Source organism: Hetaerina americana, unplaced genomic scaffold, assembly GCF_022747635.1.
Source record: "Hetaerina americana unplaced genomic scaffold, ioHetAmer1.1.p SCAF_5, whole genome shotgun sequence".
NCBI lineage: Eukaryota > Metazoa > Arthropoda > Insecta > Odonata > Calopterygidae > Hetaerina > Hetaerina americana.
The window spans coordinates 30,267,057-30,289,485 of NW_027287095.1; the positions used below are offsets into that span (position 1 = coordinate 30,267,057).

The 22,429-nt window shown below is 39.4% G+C and overlaps 1 protein-coding gene across 1 annotated transcript; it reads left to right on the forward strand.

Moving 5' to 3' along the window:
• Positions 1 to 10,143: 10,143 nt before the first annotated feature.
• Positions 10,144 to 12,493, forward strand: LOC139693581 (uncharacterized). The gene is made up of 2 exons (XM_071591793.1): positions 10,144 to 10,383; positions 11,605 to 12,493. Exons 1-2 carry the CDS (start codon positions 10,144 to 10,146, stop codon positions 12,478 to 12,480), a joined length of 1,116 nt encoding a protein of 371 aa, XP_071447894.1. The 3' UTR covers positions 12,481 to 12,493.
• Positions 12,494 to 22,429: the final 9,936 nt, after the last annotated feature.

A 22,429-nucleotide genomic window follows, 5' to 3' on the forward strand; every position in this document is an offset into this window, starting at 1 on the left:
AAATGCAGCAGTGTATAAGTGCGTATTGTTCAACATTATTGTATAATCGTAAGTCATAATTATTATTAATTAAATCATTTCTAATGTAGATAACCCCCAATTGGGAAAATTCTATCATGTGTCACATATAATGAAACTAACGTTACTTAATAAAATTAAATGAGGTGACCATATCTGGCCCTCATTTTTTATGAACATGAACGTTTGCAATTATCATTTAAAATTATAATACCAGCTTTAACAATTTCTTTAATTCAGTAGAATCTTAGGTATCGTATTGTAGGTGAATATTTATATTTCAGTTATAATTATTAATAATTTTCTCAAGCTAAAATCCGGTCGAAAGCTCCGTCAAATACCGTTGTAAGAAACACATACAAATGAAACTCCATTTCAAATTGGAATACGTGTGAGTTTAAATTATTGTTTACATCCGTGAGACTTTCCTTCAATATGTATGTGTGCTTGTTTAGTAATAATAACACTGAGTTTCAATTGAGCAGGAATTTGTGCATTTGTTTTTAATTTTTGAACAGTCGAATTTCGGAGGATGCGTGCATTCGTGAAGTAACGAGTTTTTCGTCGAGTTAAAAAAATATTTCTACAAAGAGATGATAGGGGAAGCAGGTGAGGGGTAGCGCTCTAATTACTTATTCGAGTAAAATATACAGCGCTATTAAATGGAAAGTGGTCGTTCCAGTGGAAAATATCACCCGACGTGTGTCATGTCAACTCGGATCCGAGACCGTATATCCTCTGCTTTGGTCAAAACGTTGCCCGGCAGTCGCTTCGATGGAGGTACCCTAGGCTGGTCATTAATATTTAAATATGCGGTGTGGAGGGAAACAACTGTCACACCGCCCTCTGGCTCTCTCCTTAGCCACGGGGAGAGTGGGGGCGCGAGCGTGTTGGTGGAAGGCACCCCCGCTGACCGCAGAGCGAAAATCGGGAGGCCGGACCGAATATCTCTCTCCTTTTGCGGGCTGCCTTGCGTTTGCTGCCCACCTTCCAACGATCCCCTCTCTAAGTGGATCACGTCGGCGAGTGAGGTTTGGGTGATAAGGTGAGGGAAAACTGCACCTTTTCGAGCCTCTTATGCCCCGTGAAAGTAAATAATCGATCGGTCGGACGAGTGAGAACCTTGAATAATTAACTCAAAAGCTCAACAATATTAAAGGTAATTTGGCGAATTAAAGCATTGTGGATAAGCCGTAACGTCATAAAGTCATTTTTAAGATAATCGGAGAATATGATGAATGGTTTGAGAACGACATGTTGCGCATTTCAAAAGTGAGCTCATTTAAAAATCTCCGTGAGCGTTATCATGGTAGACTTGAAGGATGAAAAAGATGGTAAAATTATGCACAAGACGTCGTTTTTATAAAAATCCTTAAAACCTCATGGCGTTATGACTTCAATAATAATTCAAATCTCACATTGTTTTTAAAGACATGAAATATTATGTAGAATATTTTATGGTATTCGATATGTTACTACTGTATTAATCGTTGTGGTACAGATTGGTTTGAGAAGGAAATGAATACCCAAATAAGCCTTTCCCTCGTATTAGATTACTGTTACTTTATCTAATTTTTCTCTCATATTAGGTCAAATTATTACAATTCAGCAGTTTTAATGGAAAGCGGATGTTAAATATGTGTTAGTGTACCCTGGGAAATAAGCGGAGATGGGCGATAATAATGCAATTAGCACGTGGTAGTTTAGAAATCCAAAATAATTACATTTACAATTAAGGGATTCCCAACTTATCATTATTTAAATAACCGGATAAGTTAAGCCAAACTAAAAGATCAGCATTTGATATCCTATATTTAATATTTGCAGAATTTTTTTAATAGCTTCAAAACAGAGTGATATATAACCCTACTGATGGGTGGTGTAGGATTCTAGCGGGTAGGGGCTACGACTAATTGATCAGGTCCAAATATAAGATGATGGCTTAGGGAAGTCCAGACCGAATAATATTATAGACACTTTTTTTAGAATTGCATAGAATGGAAGAAGCTCCCTGGCATAAATTCCGGAATTTCTCAGATCAAAAATAAAAGGTCGAAGTAAACTCTAATCTTACCGATCAAAATGTGTCATTGTGCTGATTACTGCAGATCGATGCTACCGGTTTACGTATTAAAAAAATACATTATGCAAATCTTTTCCTCAGTTAATTTCCTTTGATAATCGTGCGCTTTAATACATCTCCCTGGGGCGACATTTAGCAGAAGTTAATTAATTAGTCTCCTCGGAGACATTGGAAGTCTTTGCCACCATTGCGTGAGGGAAAGTACAATTTCATGAGCAGCGGAGGGCGAGCAAATCCAACACGTGGTGCGTCGTCCCCGTCCTATACGAAATAGAACAAACACGCACCCTCACAGTCGCATGGGGGCCTAGCCTGAAACCACTCACACACTCACCAATTCACATGGAGGAGTAGGCATTTGCATTCATATGCTCACCAAGGCACCGGGAGGCGGCCACAAAACCGTCCTCCGATGCGTGCTCAGCCTCCAGTTCGCGTTTTGTGGTCGCGGAGTGGAGAATTTCGAGGGAGAGGTGAGAGAGGCCGAGGATTAAAGGGAGGAGGAGATGAAGTGGAGACGAGGGCATGAACGATGAAGATGAAGGCGAGAGAGGAATGAGGGAACGTTTTGGGGGCGGGAAGGGGATGGCTATGCCAAACGCTCCTCATGCAAAGAGAGAGATAGAGAGAAAAGGATGCTCTAATGTTCTGCCCCTTCCAAGTCATTAGGCGGCGACCCAAGTCTTCCAGGCCTCCAAGAGGATTTAATCTCCTTTAAAAACACCGGAGCAGTCATGCACTACTTCATCTTGGCTTTGTTTCTGAATTACGGTTTTGAAACTTTTCACTAAACAAAGTGTTATGTGTACCTACCTCCGCTGATTCAAGGACCTTATCGTCTTAATGGGGTGAAATTAACTTTACCTCAAGGTACATGAGATGAAATGATACATAAAAGTTAACTGGAATAATCAGGCCTCGAGGAAAATTTGCATACCTGTGTTTAAATGATAATCTTCTATCGTATGTAGGTATGTATGCATGTGTTTGCATATATAGTATATTTACATATGGGAAGTGAGGTATGACATACCTCACCTCCCTGCAGGCAGTACCACTTTTTCTTCTGAGGAAGACGAAGCTAAAATCCGTTGAAATTATTAAAAAATAACGTGTGACTGTTCTTTTTATGTTTTATTATATTGTTTGTTGCTTTCCAAGTTTTTTATGCAACACTTCCGTGTTACTTGACGAAATCATCAATATATATATATATATATATATATATATATATATATATATATATATATATATATATATATATATATATGTATATATATATATATATGTATATATATATATATATATATGTGTATATGTAATTAGGGTTAGAGCATCGGCCCGGCAAGTCGAAATATCTGGTCTTCAAGTCCCAGTCAAGGAAATACTTTTGTGCTTATGATCTACTTGATTCCACCTTCCCTATCTCACCTGTGTTCGTCCTTTATATGTGTTCCCACCCCATTTCCTTATATCTATTTCTATGTGAATGAATGCTTGTTCACCATATAGCGAGGAGATGTCGTGTTTGAATATGTATATACGAGGGTCATCCGGAAAGTAGTACCCGTTCGTGAAATAAAGACACAAAAGTAAATATTAACAAACATAAAAAATTTTATTTGAAAGAGGATACTTTAAACTACTTCTCAACATAATCTCCAAGCAAATTAAGGCATTTGTCATAACGTGTGACAAGTTTCTGTATTCCTGCTGCATAGTCCTTCGCCGCCAGCTCATTGAGATACGCGAGGGACCCATCTTGCACAAATTTTTGCATAATGCAGATGGTGTTTAACAATTTCATGAACAATTGTTCGAGAAACATTGGGAAAATGCTCACAGATGTCATCAATTGTGACGCGCCGATCGTTCCTCACGAATTCGTCAACTGAGCTCACCAGTTGGTCTGTAATGACAGACGGTCTCTCCGAACGCTCATCGTCGTGTGTGTTCCCCCTCCCCATGTTGAAGTTGCGACACCACCGCCGAACAGACGACTCGTCCATTACATTGTCTCCATACACCTCCTTTAATTGGCGATGAATATCACATGGGCGAACGTTTCTTGCATTGAGGAATTTAATCACTGCCCTCACTTCACAACTGGCGGCGTTCTCAATTTTTTTAAACATTGTAAACAATCACAGAAACAACACAGGCAATGCTAGCGTCACGCAACTTGGCTCAGAGAAGGCAGACAAGCCACTGAAGCTATCTGACCTCGTCCAGCGGCTACTCGCGTCGTCAGCACTTCATGCGGCACGAACGGGTACTACTTTCCGGATGACCCTCGTGTATATATATATATATATATACATATATATATAATTTGTCTAGTGTGTAAAATGTTTCTCTGACATTTGAAGGTAAAATATTCCGCTATTTGTACCAGATTATATATAATTATTTTCCCGTGATCAATACCAAAAAACACCAAAAAATCATTTTTAATACTCAATTAGCATGTAAAAGTGAACTTATTTCACTGTAGAGAAATATCAAAAGAGAATTGAAGAATATAGGGTAAGCTGCTTTACCAAAGTTTTGATAAGTTTTAAGGGATCACTATAAATAATTTAGTCAACTAAATGGACTGTTTTTAGAGCCATGTAAGCGTATTACGATTTGGATTTTGCTAGTACATAAGTTAATTCCAATTTTGAAACGTAGTGTAATAATTAGTCCACAGGAAATTTAATATTCTGAATGGTTGTTTAAAGCTTAAAGTAATCCATTTAGCGCGAGTAAAGGGTCGAAAACAGGTAATTTTTATTTAAAATTCCCGTATATTTGTTTTGCAGTATCTCACGTTGAATTCTTCAAAACGCCGTTAATTAGATGACATAGGATTATTTTGTTTCTCAGTTACTTAGGGCTTCTAAATGTCGCTTAATAATGCGTCATTTCAAATAAATGCCTGAAACAAGTACCGGAAATTATTTTTTCAATAAATATTTATGCGTGATTTGAAAATATGGCAATGCGGGTTATAAAATGTATACGTGCGTGTGTATATGTATACATATATGTCTATATATATATATATATATATATATATATATATATATTTATATTTATATATACGTATAGAATAAATATTTATGGACATATATATATGTATATATATATATATATATATATATATATATAAACATATATGTCTATAAATAAATAAATATATATATATATATATTTATTTATTTATATATACGTATAGAACTGTTCACAAATCAAAAGTGAAAACATTTATTTTTCATACGAGTTTCAAAGCGGAGATGATTTTATTTTAGTGCGGCATTCTTTGAGTGATAAGAGGTGAACCTGGTAATATTTCATCATTCTAATAAAAATGTAATTCATAGCCTCATACTTAAAACATAAGAATATTGGGTAATATCTATTTAAGTATTTTGCATCACTACAATCTCAAAAGGAATCGAAAATGTGTATTAGCCGAAAAGAATTCACGGTGGATCTTCCGGTGATTTGCACGTATTCTGTTTTCTGTCTGTAATGTAATTTAAAAATATTTTGTAAGAGCTATCAATAGTTTTTAATGATACTGTGAATCAATAGTTATCTTAGAGGTAATTATTGGTTAATTAGGAAAGTTATAGTGCTGAGTGTACCAGGATATCCTATGACTGTTGCTTGAAAGGTTAAAATATGTAAAGCTCCAAATGCTCGATATTTAAACTTGTTTGGAATACTTGCTAAACAGATAAATATTACTATATTATTCAAATGTAATATGGAAAATCGTGACTCTTAATACAGGGAAACTAATCTATGAAAATTCTAAAGAAAGAACAATTAGTACCAGTTTGGAGATGAGACAATGTTCTTTTGTCGCAGTGTTCAGTAAGTTAGTTCAGCAGCATATGCTTTTTCTACATCTGCATGCCATGTCAACAGTGATTGGCTAGGACGTACCGTAAGGAGTATTCCTGCTCATAGTAAGCTCTTTCTTCTATATACACATAACGCGAAGATAGAAAATATTTTATGAAGTTAGGTAAAGTTAGCTCGGAAACAACTGAGATTACCTAAATCCAACCTCGAATGCAATACCATAGGTTCGATGTGGATTTTCGTCTAGCTGCAACTAGTATTGTAAGAAAATAAGATTTTATGCATTTATACAAAATATATGTTTTTTGAATCGGAAAACAGACTAAGGAATTTAATATTAAGATATTGAAATCGTGGTATTTTCATCTTGCGGAAATCAATTCCTTTTTCTTTGCGTCGTAATCTACTTCTATGATCTTATTTTCGCTATCGCTCTCCCCACAATAGAATAGTATCTCGATAACATCATCCATCAATTTGCGATAAAAACATCTCCCTCCAGGTGCTTAATGCAGTATTTCCCTACCGAATTTTTCATGGAAACATTGGAAAAATATAAATCCACATCAGAAAACATTTAGAGCAAGTTTAGGACTGGTTAGGACGAATACTATATACTGCTATCGATCTGATTTGACAATCGCACCTCCCTTGTTATATTCCCATATAGCTTTTAACTTTACTTTTTGAGACCTGGCAAGTGAAAATATTACATCGTCCATGGTAAGAATCTCTTAATTGACTACGATTGACTAAGTAGCTCTTAATTGACTACGATAGACATTGGCGATTGATTAATGATGTAAGCCTGCGAAAAAGAACTATTCATTCTTTCCAGAAATTAATAACTGCGAATATATTTTTCAAATTTAGATCCAAATGCCTGTTGTCGCACCAGACTTGAAATTCAATCATGACATATGATAACATAATCCTATCTTTGTGAATTCAAATGCTTCGGTACTCTCATACCTCGTCGATAAATAGGCGAAGCATGCAACAAGACCCATATACTCGTGTAAGACACGGTGTCATAACTATTTAGAAGGGACAAAGAGAACGTTGGCGACTTCGTTTTGCGAATATGACAATTTGAAGCTACATGCGTTCTCTTAACACCTGTAAAAGCCAGCTCATGATACTTTTTCTAATCAATGCAAGAGAATTTCAACATTGAGAGCAATTTGCTATAAAACACCTCATATCAATATGTTTAAATTCTGAACATATTGCACCCAAGGAAAAATGTATTAACCATAAACAATCCATAAACTAGGGTGCTATTCTAATCTGGAATTCGCTACAGTAAAAGCGCTACAAAAATACATTAAATCATTTTATCAATAATTTTTTGTAGCAATCATATGATGAAAGGAAAAGAATAATGAATAGAAAACGAAGATTCGACAGTGCATATAATGGAGTTCATCATTTCCTATCGTAAAGCATATGATAGGTCAAGATGTCCGCTTGCTTAAAGGTGGCCAAATCAGCTTATAATATATTTATTATTGATTGTAAATCACCGAAATTAGCAGTAAGCGTGAATACAAGATGATTGTATGTCAAGTATTTGGACATTGTAAGACACCATATTTTTTTGGGCCAATGAAGATAATTGTCACGTAATTCTTTGATTTTTTAACCCTTCTCGTTCGCTTTTGCTGCAGGCGAAAACGTTGAGAAATACGTTGTTGGGATTCTCGTGGTGGGGAGTATTTGACTTTGTGTTGCCGATACGTTGTGGATGTGTAGTGTGAGGCATAGGTGACAGGTTAGAGTGTGAGGAGCAAACACAGATAAGTGTTACTTGAAAGGGCTTTTACAGTAGAAGTCAAGCACTATTGGCTGAACGTTAAAGGCAAGTGGAGGCGGTGTGGATTGGGACAGATTGGAAGGGGAGGGAAGTGAGTAAACATGCACGCCTTTCGTTCGCAAGGATGAAGCGAACAATGTTGGCAAGTAATTGTTCCGCGCTATGTCATGCGTTAGGAAATCGCCCAGGAATGGCTGCTCTGAGAAAAAAAATAACGGGAGAGAGACGGTATGATTGTTTCGTAATATCCACTTAAAGGGCTCGTCGTTAGAACCTTGGTGCGTGAGAAAAGAAGAACGAACGTGACTTGATGTGATTCGAGCCGAACGCCCGCCTTCCTGCTGGTGAAAGCATATCATGATGCCTTTCACACACATCATACTCTTTCCACTATTTACCGTCGAGCTCAATTTTTTTTAATTCCTTTTAACAACGACAACGTTATGATTCGCTGCAGAGCTAGTGACGTGGGGAACAGTGCATAAATAACGTTCTATGCATGTATGCCAGTTTCGCCTCTATTTGCCGTAAAAGGAAATACTTTGCAGTTACTCGCGCGCAGTTGCAATTACCATATAACAATAAATGATTCAACGCAATTGAACTTTCAGAGAGAATAACCTGTATTTTCCTCGGAACGATTCTATTACCGGAGTGAAATACAAAACTCTACGATAGGCAATGTGTAATTAACGTAGAGCCATTTGGGATTTAGTTTTCTACTGGATTATCTGGACTCATGTTCATTCATCACAAGGAAAGCTCGAGGCTTTCATTTTACCTGTAATTTCGTATACATACATGTGAATGCACTAATGGGCAATATAAATATGCAAGAGTGATATATATTTTTGTTTTCAACGGGGAAGTAACGTTTCGCTCTATTTCTCACGAGTTGTGGTTGAAAAAATAATGTGCGGGAAACTTGTGAGAAAGGAGCATTAGGAGATATGCAAGGTGATGTTATATATGCTCCATTCGCCATACTATTACTTCATATACGATTTCTCCGAAGGAAAAGAATAAATTACAAGGGTTTTTAATGTCATAATATTAATCGTTAAATGTTGATCAGCATTTTACATTTTATGCAAATCTGCAAAATGAGATATAAAAATACCCGAAAACTTTCAAAATCATTATGTATATGTATTTTGTATGCACTCGTAGAGACCGCTTTTGTGTGACTTTTTCCCTACGTGAATGGTATAGGAGAAAAGGGACAACGAAAGAAAATGAAAAATTTGATTTCCCTTAAACGGTTCTCTTAACGACAAAAGATTTTGTCATGCATTTCTCATCTCTTATTAGACTTCCCATGTGTCATAAAATTAAAGAATGCGACAGTACCTGCTTAAAATGAGAAAATCGCTCACTCGTTTCATAGTGATTCGGAGCGATAAAGAATATTTCCAAACCAATAAAAAAAATAATTTTATCGCTCTGGAGCGCCAGTCATCAGGTGACTTGCTGTCATTCCAAGGAAAGCATGTAACTATCCACATGAATACCCTGCAAACCACCACTAGGTACGAGTGGTAATGGATGATTCCACTCCATGCATACAAGATCAAAGCTAAATGTTGCTTCATTTGTAGTTACCGATAAATATGTTAAATAATTCATGCAATGGAAGTAACAACATCTACATGGGTAATTGTGTCTAAGTGTAAAATACTTCTCTACGTACGAAAGATCAGCTAATACTGACAACAAGAATAATAAAATAAGAGTTGTACGAAATAAGGAAAAGTCCTAGGAAACTTGGAATATATTTTTTTCCTAGAGCGGTCGTTCACAACTACTTTGGTTCCTGTTCGTCCACTGGATAAATGTCATCTTAAACCTGCCGGAACTTTACCGATCACTCAAATCTATTTTTCATGATCTTTCCAACCATGGTACGATGTGATTTATAATACATTTCTCGCATCACCTTGAAAGGACCAAGCTTCCAATTCATACATAATGTTTAATCACGAATTAAATCTTTGCTCCGTGAGTGATATCCAACCTAGTTCCTCTAATAAGCCAGATACGCTATTAAGTTTATTATAACAACGTTTAAAAAATCTAGGTCCTCTTTTCTGTACACGATCTGATTCAGCCATCAAACCAACTACGTGAGGATCCTGTGTGGCCGTATTCCGTCCTAAATGAGGCCTAACTAATGAATGATAGCATCATCGTTTAACCCTCTCGTCACTCTCCCCAAAATCATTCTAATGAATGCTACTTTTTTGCTTGCTTACCCACATGTTCCCCATATAAACTTCACTCAAAAGAGGTGTCGTGACCACCGCTTCCTTTGCTCTCCTCAGATACCGCCATCGACTACTTGGACAGGCGGGGAATGGTGGTGGGGGCGAGGATGACGAGCGGGGAGACTGCGGGGGAGACCGCGGCGGGCGGAGGCGCGGAGGGCGGCCAGGAGGGCGGCCAGGAGGGCGGGACTCGGGGAGAAGAGCATGCGGATGGGGAGGGAGGGCAGCTGCTCCTCCCAGCACCCGTGCACCCGGCGGTTGAGGAGCAGAGTCCCGCGGAGACAACGGATCTCGTCAAAGTCATCCTACTCGGAGCTCCCGCGGTCGGCAAGACTTCCATCGTTCAGGTTGATATGTCCCTTCTGCGGTGAGAAGGGATGAAGGGATACCGTTGCTCATTTTGCGCGTTGGATATTTCGCGCAACGAATGGGTACCCTTTGGGAAAGACCCCGCACTAATACCATTCGTTTATTATTAATGCATGCCCATTTTAGCACATTTCATGGGTCCTTCCGTGGGTTTTAATTGGTCGAAATCTGTAAATATACGACAATTCGAATGAAATGTACATTGAGCATAATCTGTGAATGATAGATACTACCTGATATTGCAAGAAATTTGGCGTCTTTGAATAATGATACAAATAATTTCTTTTTGAATTAATTAATATTCATATAGAATAAGTACCTATACGAATAATGAAATAGGATATATATTCCCGAAATCTTTTGGAAAATGAATGATTGAAAATTTTAATGACACTGATTCATTTCTTGCGGCATTTAATTCAAATAAACTTAATAAAACCTTGAATATTACGGATACGCAATAATTTGACGATTTTATTTTTCAGATCCTATCTATATTTCATATAAAACTTAAAATTATCAATTTTTTTTGATGAATTAATAATGCCGCTCATTGAAAAGGGGTTCAAATATGTTGCAATAATGACTGATAACACTGGGATTTCTCAAAATAAAAATTATGTTGTCATAGCTCTTAGTATTCCTGTAAAGTATAAGTTAGTGGTAACAGTAACATGATCAATTAAAAAATAAGGTTAATTCCAAACTCGTTACTTATATTTGGGAATTTATGCTTGTCGTAATCAGAAATTCATTGACCATGATCGGTATTTATATTTGAATGAGTCTAAAATAGTATTTAATATGCGATCAAAATGTTTATTGGACCAATGATATGGCAATAAACTACGTAATAATTTCCCACTTAAATACAATATAAATGGCCCTTGATGTTATTTTTGAAATATTGGTAACCATGTGGTTGGCCTGAATGAATTTGATATTCTCTTGTGTTTTTGAATGGAATTGTATGAATGCATTTATGCATTTGATTCATTCATTGACATAATTTCTGCCTTTTGGAATCCCGATTATGACCAAGTTCTCACTTTTTAAGTGCTGGTACCATGTTCATTCTGACACCAAAATTCAATTTATTAAACGACTAATTTAGAATGTAAACAGTTTATGCACTCGCCCACCTTTTTCTGCCTATCTCAGTGCAGAGTCGTTGAAATACTTTATCTTTCTTCCACCAGCAATTCGTGTGGAACGAATTCTGCGACACCTATTACCCGACCGACCGCCGGCACACGTACTACCCCTCGGTGGTCATCAACGGTCGCCTCTACGATCTCAAGATCTCCGACCTCCCACCCGTTCCCTACTTCCCCGTCGACTCCCTCCTTGAGTGGACCGACTACCGCTCCTACGGACTCCGCTCGGCCACCGCCTACGTCCTCGTGTTCGACCTCTCCAACGCTGCCGACACCTTCAGACACATCAAGTGCCTCCGGGAGCAGATGGCCGGCAGCCGGGACATGCGCAACGTCCCCGTAGTCGTCGTCGGCAACAAACACGACCGACTCCACGGCCCCATTGGGGTCGGCGCCGGCCAGACCCCCGGCTCCTTCCTCGGCGTGCCTTGCCTCTCGCCGGCCTCGGGCTACGGCGCCTCGGGTATGTCCTCGACTCTTCCGGCGGGAGGTGGCAACTCTCAGTCGGGATCCCACACCGTGGCCAACTATGGCCCGGGACACGCCAGCTCCGTGCTCTTCCAGCAGCAGAGCCAGTCGACCGCCCTGGCAGAGTCCCGCGAGAGGAGAGACATCGCCAACATCGTGAAGAAGCACTGGCGGTGTGGATACGTGGAGTGCAGCGCCAAATACAACTGGAGGGTGGTGGCGGTGTTCAAGGAGCTGATGAAGGCGGTGGATTCTATGGAAGGGAGGGAAAGTGGGAGGGGGGTCTTCGGAAGCTTCGGGGCCGGCGAGTCCTCCATGCCCGGGGTCCCGGGGTGCGGTCGGAGCAAGGAAGCCGTTGCGAGCTTCAGTGTTAATCGCCACCATGGCACGCCGATGGTGGTGGACAACCTGCACGAAGCCTTGGACAGGAGCAAGTGCGAGGTTCTGTGATACGCGCTCAAGCTTTGAGGGTTTTTTTGGGGAGGGGGTGGGGGACGGACGGGCGAGGGAGGGGCTGGGAAACATCGCAACGAAAACGCCACATTGGACCACGGAGAAGATAAAGAAGGAGGATCCTTCTCTCTGATCTGCGTGAGAACTGGCTGTGCAATCACACAACGTCGCTGAGTGTTCATCTCTATTTTCGTTAATGCGTTATGGTTGAGATGTTCTGAACTTTTACAACGACCCGTTTTTTCCTTTTATATAAATCTGTTTCACCATAATGGAAGATTGTTTGAAAGTTGCAAAGTCGGATGGGTTGTTAACGAAAATCATTATGGTTGAATTATTGTTACTGTAGATATTTTATTAAAATGATTTCGTTGAATTTACTCAAATGTGTTCATATTTTGTAAAGACACCTGAATGCTCCTTTGAAAGCTTTGAAAATGAGAATTTACAATGCACAGTACATTTAGAAAAGATAATTGGTTCATGACAAATATCTTTGGCTGTTAATTAATCAGTATCTATAACATTTATTGGTTGAAAAATGAGGAATCTATTACCATGTATTTATAATCCTTATCTGTCTCTTTTTAAAGAATTTCCGATGCTTCTGAAAATATTCCCTAATTAAATTTTCTATCACTATACCCATGCGTTGAATCTAAAAAAATAAACAAACAAAATGCGTTGGGATGGTTAAGGGAATCTACTTATTACCACATGCCTACTGCCGTCTCAATAGGCAAGAGTATTGCATTTATAAAAGCTTTCATTCGTATCTATTTGTTATCAGCGACTTAAGGTTTTTCATTCATCACCTCATTACTTCACATTTACTGACATTGAGGAGCTGAGTCAATGCAAGGTACGATCGAGCGGAGATGAAAACGGTTCGGCTGCATTCCATTTTCATGTTAATATTTTTTTTAGCAATGCATTGAAACTACTTGGTGATTTTCTACCCAATTGTTTATTGTGAACGGTGATAGCGATTTGATGAAGTTCTCTCGGGTCTTCCACCGGGTCAGGGGTTCCATGTTGGCCATGGTGATAGCGATGTTCATATGCTGTTTTCTGGACGATTAATTTCATGTCAATCAATTTGTTGAAAATCAACCAGTGCCTACTTACAGCTCTTGAACATCACGAACTTGTCCGGTGCCACAATTCTTTTCTGGAGTAAAGTATCCTAGCGTTCTGCAACACCCCGTTTGAAAAAGGAACTGAGTGAAAGTTATTAGACGCTAAGGGGAGGGGGTTGGTGTGGTGGGCTAGGGTGGTGATTCCCTCCGCAGAAATCCCTGGGTGGGTGAATTTGCGGTGGACTTAGTAACCTCGCCCAAGCCCACTTCAAATGCAGTGCTCGGCCCGTCGGAAAGGTATGTTAGTTAAACTGTGGCCTCAAAAGGGCTCGCAGGTAGCAGTCAGCCTATGCCAACTCGGGATTTCTCTCCACCCTTCCGCGGCCGCGCAAACACATGCCTCCTCCATTCCCAATCGACGTAAACAGCCTCAGCTGCAGTCCGCCTCCCCGTCATTAGATTAGCACACACTGTTATAGTTCTGTTTTGGGAGTTGAGGAAGCCGAATCTAAGTGAAAACGTGGCTCATTCACAGTGCCAGGTAGTTCGGTTGCCAAGGAGATTGAGTGTACGGCAGATGACCGGAGGGTCCCGGGTGATTCATCTAGACCGTTTAACAGCATTTGAAATCCAAGGCGTGCGGTTTTCTGTTTGCTAAAACTTCGTGGCAAACCGTGTGTAGACGTGTGGAAAGGAGCAGAACCCCCCCTCCACGACCCTGTGTGAAGCTCACCCCGGGCCAGCGGCTTCAGGTGAGTGTGAAACTCACCTGTCGAAAACAAAATTCGGGGAGATATGAAAATGATATTAGGAGAAATTGTCTAATTTCACATAAAAGTATTTGTCTTATTTTATCATATATGTAAAGGTATACATATCTGCCATCCAAATGTTATTTAAGTATATATATCTTCGAAACGGAACGCTCTTCGGCGACGCACAAATATATAAAAACATCTGTGTTTTAATATATTTGTATATATATATATATGCTTTCGTAGACGTAACACGGAAGTGCCGAATAGTACAATACACAGTAACACACAATATAGAAACAACCGAACGAAAGGATATTAGCAAACACAAAAAAGGACACTCATACGTATTTCGAAATTTTGGTGGTGAAACCTCCTTCCTCTGCGTGCAGAATGAACTGAACCACCTAAGGTTAGCCAAAAATGAGTTGAGAAAAGGAGATGATAGTACAGAAGAAAAGTGGAAACTTATCAAAAATGATCGAAATCTTAAAACTTAACTATAAAAATAGCAAATTGGTGAAGGATAAGGAAACCATGGATTACGGAAGAAATGATCAGGAAAAATAGATGTGCGTAGGAAATAGAAACGGAAAAGAAAAAATGGAAATTGCAGAGATAGGTAGAAGGATGTATGAAGAGTTACATAATGAACTTACATGAGAAGCGAACTGAGGGAAAAAAGCGTGGTGAAGACTTGGAAAGTTTACAAATGAAAGGTGAAGTTGGCACTATAGAGGAAGTAAAATGGGTATATGTACAGATATTATCACATATAAGTCAGGAAAGTTATTGATTGAGCAATAAAATATTCAAAGAGATAAAAAGAAAATAATGAGAAACTATAAGTTAAAGATATTTGGCCACAATCTTAGACATAAAAAGAGAGTATAACGTAGATGAAGATATCTTGCTTCCAATCACCCTTGATGGTGAGTTAGGAGAGTCATCGAGGGACTTACATTCGTATAAGGCCGAGAGGGTGTACTTTACCTCGGAATTACCTAAAGATTTAGGGAATCGTTGGTGCAATAGTTTTTATAGACTAATTCGTAGTATTAATGAGTAGATTTTGCCAGATCAGTGTTAGTTTCTATTGCAAAAACGAGGAAGAAAGGCGTAAGTGAGCACTATCGAAAAATAAGTTTGATTTTGCACGCAGCTTAAGTGGTACTCAGGATCTACAACAAGAGGATGGAGTACAGGGAAAATGATTACTTAGGCGGTGATCAATTTGGGTTAAGAAAGAGGAGGGAGACGCGTAATGCCATAGCAGTAATGATGTCACTAATAGAGAGGAACTATAATACAAGCAGGACGTATTTGCTAGTTTCACAGATTTCGGAAAGGAGTTTGAGAGAGTTATTGGGAAACATTTTTTGCAGAAAAGTGTAAGAGTTATGTTGGAAGGAGAAAACTTGTTCGCAACGTGTAAAATTTCAGACTTCCCTGGTGAGAATAAAGGGTGGAGTGTCGGAATGGGCAAGGTAATGGAAGAGGGCTAAGAGAGGGGTATCAATTACCACACGTGCTTTTCAGTGCACACGCAAATGGTAAAAGAGGTATGGGAAGAACTGGAGATAGGAATTCATAAAATCGGTTATAAGTTGTTTTCTGGTTTTCTAGATAGGAAAAAGCAAATTTTATATTAATATAGGAATTGGGAAAAGCGATGGTAGCATACATGATGGTTAACGACGATTTGGAAGCACTCATGAGAACAATGTAACATTTTGATGGCAAAATAGAACACAAAAATAAAAAGGATAACACGTAAAAGGACACTCAAATTTTAGATTGTTCGAGCTTTCGGCCTTCTCTGAGGACTTTTTCATGACAGACACAAACACACACGCGCGAGTGTAGTGGCCAAACCGTTACATTCCTTTTACCTGATGGTATCGTATGGTGTGGAAACTCGTTGAATGTAGCAAACCTTTGGGGAAAATACGTTACTCTTTCTAACATAATTGACTTACAACTCCTGCCTTCAAATGAATCGAGACATCAAAGAGTTTTTATATATGAAAATGATGGTCATAGTAATGTTATCAAGAAGCAGATCATTTGCAGAGGCTAGGTTCTAGTACCCGTTTTGTGGGTGGAAAATATTTAGGAGAAACAGTAGGCTGTGGAATTGGCCTCCACAGTTACTATTCGAAGTTTTGATGGATAAGAGTGGATGGATATCGCCTTGTTCTTCTGAGCTAGATAGTGTGGGAAATCGGATTCAGGTTTCCTTTCTCTGAGCCACCTGCGGATTCCCAGGGAGATTTACTTCCTGACAGCGGCACCCAAAAGGGGTGACGATGGGGATATTTATAGGCATTAACCTTGATTTGAACTCGATACATCCCATTCAGTAGCCTGGTGACCTATCCAACAAGATTTACCCAGCTCTTTTGGAAAATGGAGTAGTTATATTGAAAACAGAACGCTCTATTCTTCTCTTTTTATTTTTTTTTGTGATATCTATATTTCAGCTCGGAGCAAATTAATATGCAAAGTAATGCACTATCAACTTGCCCCTAGTGTCTTTGAAACCTATTCTTGGTTAAAATATTCATGCATTGCAATGTCAGCGTGGATATGGTATCTCGCTTGCATTAGCACATTTTCAAAGGAAGATTAGTTTTCCCCTAGTCCTATCCTACGCCGTACTAAGAGAAAACTGGTCGAGTCATTACTTTAGAGTATTCCATTTTAATTCGAACTAATGGCTTCGCTGCCGTTAATATGGAAATTCATAGCATAAGCGCTTTCATTTTGGGTTCTTTTTTTATTGCGATTTAAAGATATATTTAAAAAAGTAATCACTAAAGGCGAACGTAATGAAAAAACCGACGTCCCCGTTTCCATCGAGACTGCATTTTCCGGAATCGTGTTTGCTTCCGAACTCATCGCAGTCAAGGTCACGGTTAAATTGCATTATGCTTATGGGCTGGAAGAAATGTGCGGAATGGGTTTCATCCGAGAGACTCACTTCCATGGGACGTGACCCAGTTTGAAATACCCCTTGCATGGGTTAAATGCGGGGGACTTTCTACCTCGTCGCTTCTCTCGCCCGCACGTGTCAGTCTCCGATCGCCTCCCTTCGTGCGTGCTTGTCGCTGGGAGATTTGCGTTCACTCACATGTAGGGCGAGAGGCGGGTGAGGAGGCGATAAGCAAAACTGAACGGAGGAGAGAAAAAAGGTAATTTGCCAAACTTACGGTAGTAGTTATAATTTTTCGTTGCCAGCACGTTAGTGCAAATATCCAAACCGGCAGTTGTTGGTACCTAACTCACTCCATTTTCCTGTTCCTTTTATATCCTATACGAAGACAACCAACGGAAGCAGTGAGGCGGTGGAAAACTAAAGAGCATGGAGAGGTCAAGATGAAGGAATACGGTGTGGTTAAGTTTGACTCCACTTATTGAAGGTAAGGCCCTTTTGTTCATACGTGTGTATTTATATATCAATTATGTAGAAGCACTCACGAGAGCAATATAACATTTGGACGACACAATAGAACTCAAAAATAAAATAGGTAACTCGTAAAAGGGCAGTCACATTTCATAAAGTTTAAGCTTTCGGCCTTCTTTGAGTCCTTCTTAAGGTCAGACTGCCGGTCAGTTTGTTCACTTCAGGTCAGGTCAGGTAACAGTGATGGAAATCTCGTTCTTATTTACCGCTGAATCAGGGCAATCCGATATTTTCTTTGGTTGGGCGTTCCTGGGAATACAATTATTAAACTAATAGATAAATGCAAGCGGTATCAGTTTTGACGCTGCCATAGATGGAATATATTATGGCCCTACATTAAATTACTATGCAGGATTAAAGCAATAAGTCAAGGAAAAGTGACTGTCGAACAGACCAACGAAAGGGGTCCCTTTTTTCTCTCGGCCAGACAGCATAAGATATTCGCGCACAAAATGTAAACTATTCATAATTAAAATAAAACCGAATGCTGATTATTATGAATGACAAATATCTACGCAGGAGCACGATTGCGAGCTTTAGATGTACATGCCCCATAACCAACAAGTACTGCCATACACCGTCGTGGTGGCTTGCTGGATAGCATATAGAGGTAGATTTGGGTTGACCCCATGCTTTTGGATTGACGGGCATGCTCATCATTACACATCAGGATAACCCCATCCGGCCGTATATTACACGATTTGTAAATTAAAAAGGTGGCATAGTACGGTGGATTTATTTGAATGCGATACTTGGGAATGAGCAGCGCAGAAAGATAAACGAAATGGCTTATTTCAACTTTCAATGTCAACTCAAAGTAAATTTTTGTGTACAGAGTTGAAGACTCATGGTTATTTAAGTATGAGTAGTTTATAAAGCTTTGTATAATGTGAAATGTGTATTTACAAGTTATTTTCATATCAGTTTACATGTATTCAAATGTATGCATTAACTTAATGTTTCTGCTTGTACGGATGGTGATCCAACACTATCCGCCACACGCCTCTACAGTGGCTCGTGGGATATTGTGTTGTTGTACGCAGATGTAAAGGACGTATTACGCAGTGATTAGTATCCCCCGTTTTACTCACAGCAGAAAGCATATGCACCACACGAATATTAGTTAACATAGTGACGGATATCAAATGAAATTTCATGCTCTTATCGGGAAAGAACATAGTATTAAACATACCTAAATCCGGAGTCAATAACGGTGTCCTTGGGTAATAGGTATGTAGAGAAATAATTTCTTGATCCTATGGTGATGCGGATCGCTAGTAACAATAAAATGAACTTGCCACAGTGATTAAGTCTCAAGAAGAGTAGCTAAGTGAGATAGATACCTCGATCACTTTATTAATATCATTCATTGAGGTTAATGTGATCTGGTGACTCAGCGCATATCCTGTCGATCACTCAACTCTGAAAAATTCAAATAAGTGCTTTGAGATGCGAGACCCAATGACCACGAAATAATGGAAAAACTTGGCAACCTTTCCGTAGATTTTTATTTCAGCATGACTAGTTACTTCGCAAAGGCGAAATAATCTGGTCCTGTCGTGTTTGTTTAGGTTCTAACAGTCGTGGTAAGGTTACCAATTTTTAAAAACTTGTTTTTTTTAATTTTGTGATCCTGAATTTTCACAAAGCCGGCCTGAAACCATAGAATTCAGACTAGATGGCCCTTTATTTTAGCGATCAGAAAGGTCAGCTTCCAAATGAGCTAATCATGTTGCTTTGTTTATGTTAGAAGTTGAGTTTTGAACGCAAATGACCCTATTGTCTATACCAATTTTACGTAACTCGAGATGATTGATCAACGAGGAAATGTTTTTCCGTCGGCTGTATGGGAGTGAAAAGTGTTTATTTTAGGAAATTACAAATTTCAAAAGAATGCGTACTTTAATAAACATTTTGCACAAATTCCAGCACGAGTGCAACGGATGAATAAGAATGAAAATATGTGAGATATTTCACTTTTTGACGAAGGAAATGAATGCTAAGATTCTGTCACAGGAATGCTTTATAATTTTACGACCATTTTCACCTCTATTTATTTAGCAGGCAAGTAAGTCATTCCAGTTATGATTCAGACTATTTACTTACTCAGAGGTTGTACCTTGTAACAGTCATAATACAATAATTCCTGCGCGAATAGGTGAGCATTCATACCTTCCGTCTATTGAAATAGATATTTCGAACAAAAGTTTATTCACAACACGATTCGGTCGAGAGGAAAGGATAGAGTATTTTTAGTGATACAGTATATTTGCCGTGGGGCCTTGCCTTGCTATCGTAAAACGACCTCGCAACACGGAAGAAACGAGAAAGGACGTTGCTTAGGGCTAAAGAGAAAATGAACTCCATAATGTACCATGATGAAAGGGACAGGGAGGAAGAGCCATTGTTGTGCCTGACGTTGACGCGCAAGCCCCAAATTACTTAAACCTCAACTTTCGCTCTCTGAGGGACACCATTGAGCCTTCGCTTACGCATGGTTAAACCACCAAAGGAAGACAGCAATCTAATTTGAAAATGAAGCCTAACTCACGTTCCGGTGAGACGGCAAAGGGATAAGGCTCACTAAATGCTTCGAGGCAAGGGTTATGGTTTGAATTTCTGTCCATGCTTACTTCGAATTCAATGCAAATGAAACAATTCTATCCCCATGAGAGGACGTCAAAAGGTAAATTAAATTTCAACAGTATATTTAATTTGATGTGTACCATGAAGAGATCCATCTACGTATTTGAACGCTTTACTCGTAATCTGTAATCATCCAAGTCTTTGCACATTGCCTAAATGAATTGACTCGACACATTGGAATAAAAACAATTTTACCACTCATTCTCAAACTTTACAAGAGTTAAACCCATTGAAATGACTTCAGGCATTAAATGAAATTTAAAAATATTTAAAGAGAAAGGATATAACTGAGGACCTTTTTATGGCTGAAAATATTTCAGGAAATAAGTATCATTATTTATTTGTAAGAATACGTTCCAATCGGGCAAATATGTGTGTGGTTACGTGGTTGAACTGAAGGGGAACATGAATATAAGGCATAAAAATTCAGTTTAACATGAATTTTATGATATTAATCTGCATCTACACATGCCTAGAAAGCCATCGGAGGTGCATGTGGAGGGTTGTGGCAGGGCACATTCACATATGCGCAATATTAGTTTATACATGCATTTTAATATATCTTAGCTCATAGAGAAAAAACTCAAACGCTTGTACATAAACGAGGTGTGTCCGAAAGCTATCCGGCCTGCGTTCATATTTCCGCATTGGTGCTATTCTTCATCATTCGGGTCGTGGCATCCTTCTGAGTAGTCCCCATTTGATTGAACCGCACGCTCCCAGCAGTGCTTCCACATTTTGAAGCAGTCATCGCAAACACAGACTTTGGAATGGCTCGCGCGTCGTATTACTCTGAATCGTCTCGACGTCGTCGAACCGCTTTCCTTTGAGCGCCATACCCAATTTTGGGAGCATCCAAAAGTCGCAGGGAACTATGTTGGGACTGTACGGAGGCTGGAAAAGCTGTACAATGTTGTGTTTTGCCAAAAGTTGCTGCATAAGGTTCGATGAATGCGCTGGCGCCTTATCGTAGTGAGGAAGTCAGTCACCGCTTGACCAGAGACGTGGTCGTGTTCTCACGGCATCACGCAATCTTTTCGGAACATAATATTCTTTGTTGATCGTCTAACCTCTTTAGTGGAGCAAATTCGTAGTGCCCAATACCCTCACTATATAAAAAAAGGGGGGTTCGGGATTGGTACGGTGTCTATCGTACTGGCTTCCCACCCAGAGGGCTCGGGTTCATACCCCGGCGGCGTTGAATATTTTTCAGTGGAATCTCGAACCCTACTTGAGGTGCTTTGTGGGGGGCACTTTGAGTGAGTACGCCGTCCGTCGGAAGGGACGTTAAGCTGCGGAACCCTTGGTGCCTTTCGTAAAGAGTAGGCTAATGTCGACGCCACCCTTCATCCTTTCCTGTCCATCCCCTATGGCGCAAATGACCTCAGCAGTCGGTCAGCTCCCCTAAATACTACTACAACTATAAAAAAATAAGCATTGAATTGACATGGATCCGACTTTGACGTGCTTTTTTCGGCCGTGGCTGGTCCGGACGCTTCCACAGTGAAGATCGCTGTTTAGTTTCAGCATCGTAACCACAAACCTATGAGTCATCACCAGTAATAATCCTCTTAAGGACATTTGCATCATCACTGACCATTTCCAAGTTGTCCTGAGCGATTTCAGAGCGAAGGTCTTTCTACTCGGTCGTGAGCAATTACGGAATTAATTTCACAAGCACGCGAGTCATTCCCAAATTCTTATTCAATATTTCCCAAACAATAGTTTTCGGTATTGCGAGATCATTTTCTAGTTCACGAACAGTCAATCGACGACTACCTTCAATCGCAAGTTGCACACTCGATATTTTCCGGTGTTGTCGTCAGTGAAGGTCGACGAGAACGAGGGTCACTGTCAATAGATGTGTGGCCATTTTTAAATCGCCTATACCATTCCTTTATCTGTATTATGCCCACAATTTCGTCCCCAAAGGCCTTCTGTATCATTTCAATCGTCTCCGTACAAATCTTGGCGAGATTGAAGCAAAACTTGATGCAAAT

Excerpts from the sequence above, each read along its gene's own strand:
- LOC139693581 (XM_071591793.1), top strand. The coding sequence starts at position 10,144 with ATGACGAGCGGGGAGACTGCGGGGGAGACCGCGGCGGGCGGAGGCGCG. Across the intron at positions 10,384-11,604 it reads GCAAGACTTCCATCGTTCAG|CAATTCGTGTGGAACGAATT; the intron begins GTTGATATGTCC and ends TTCTTCCACCAG.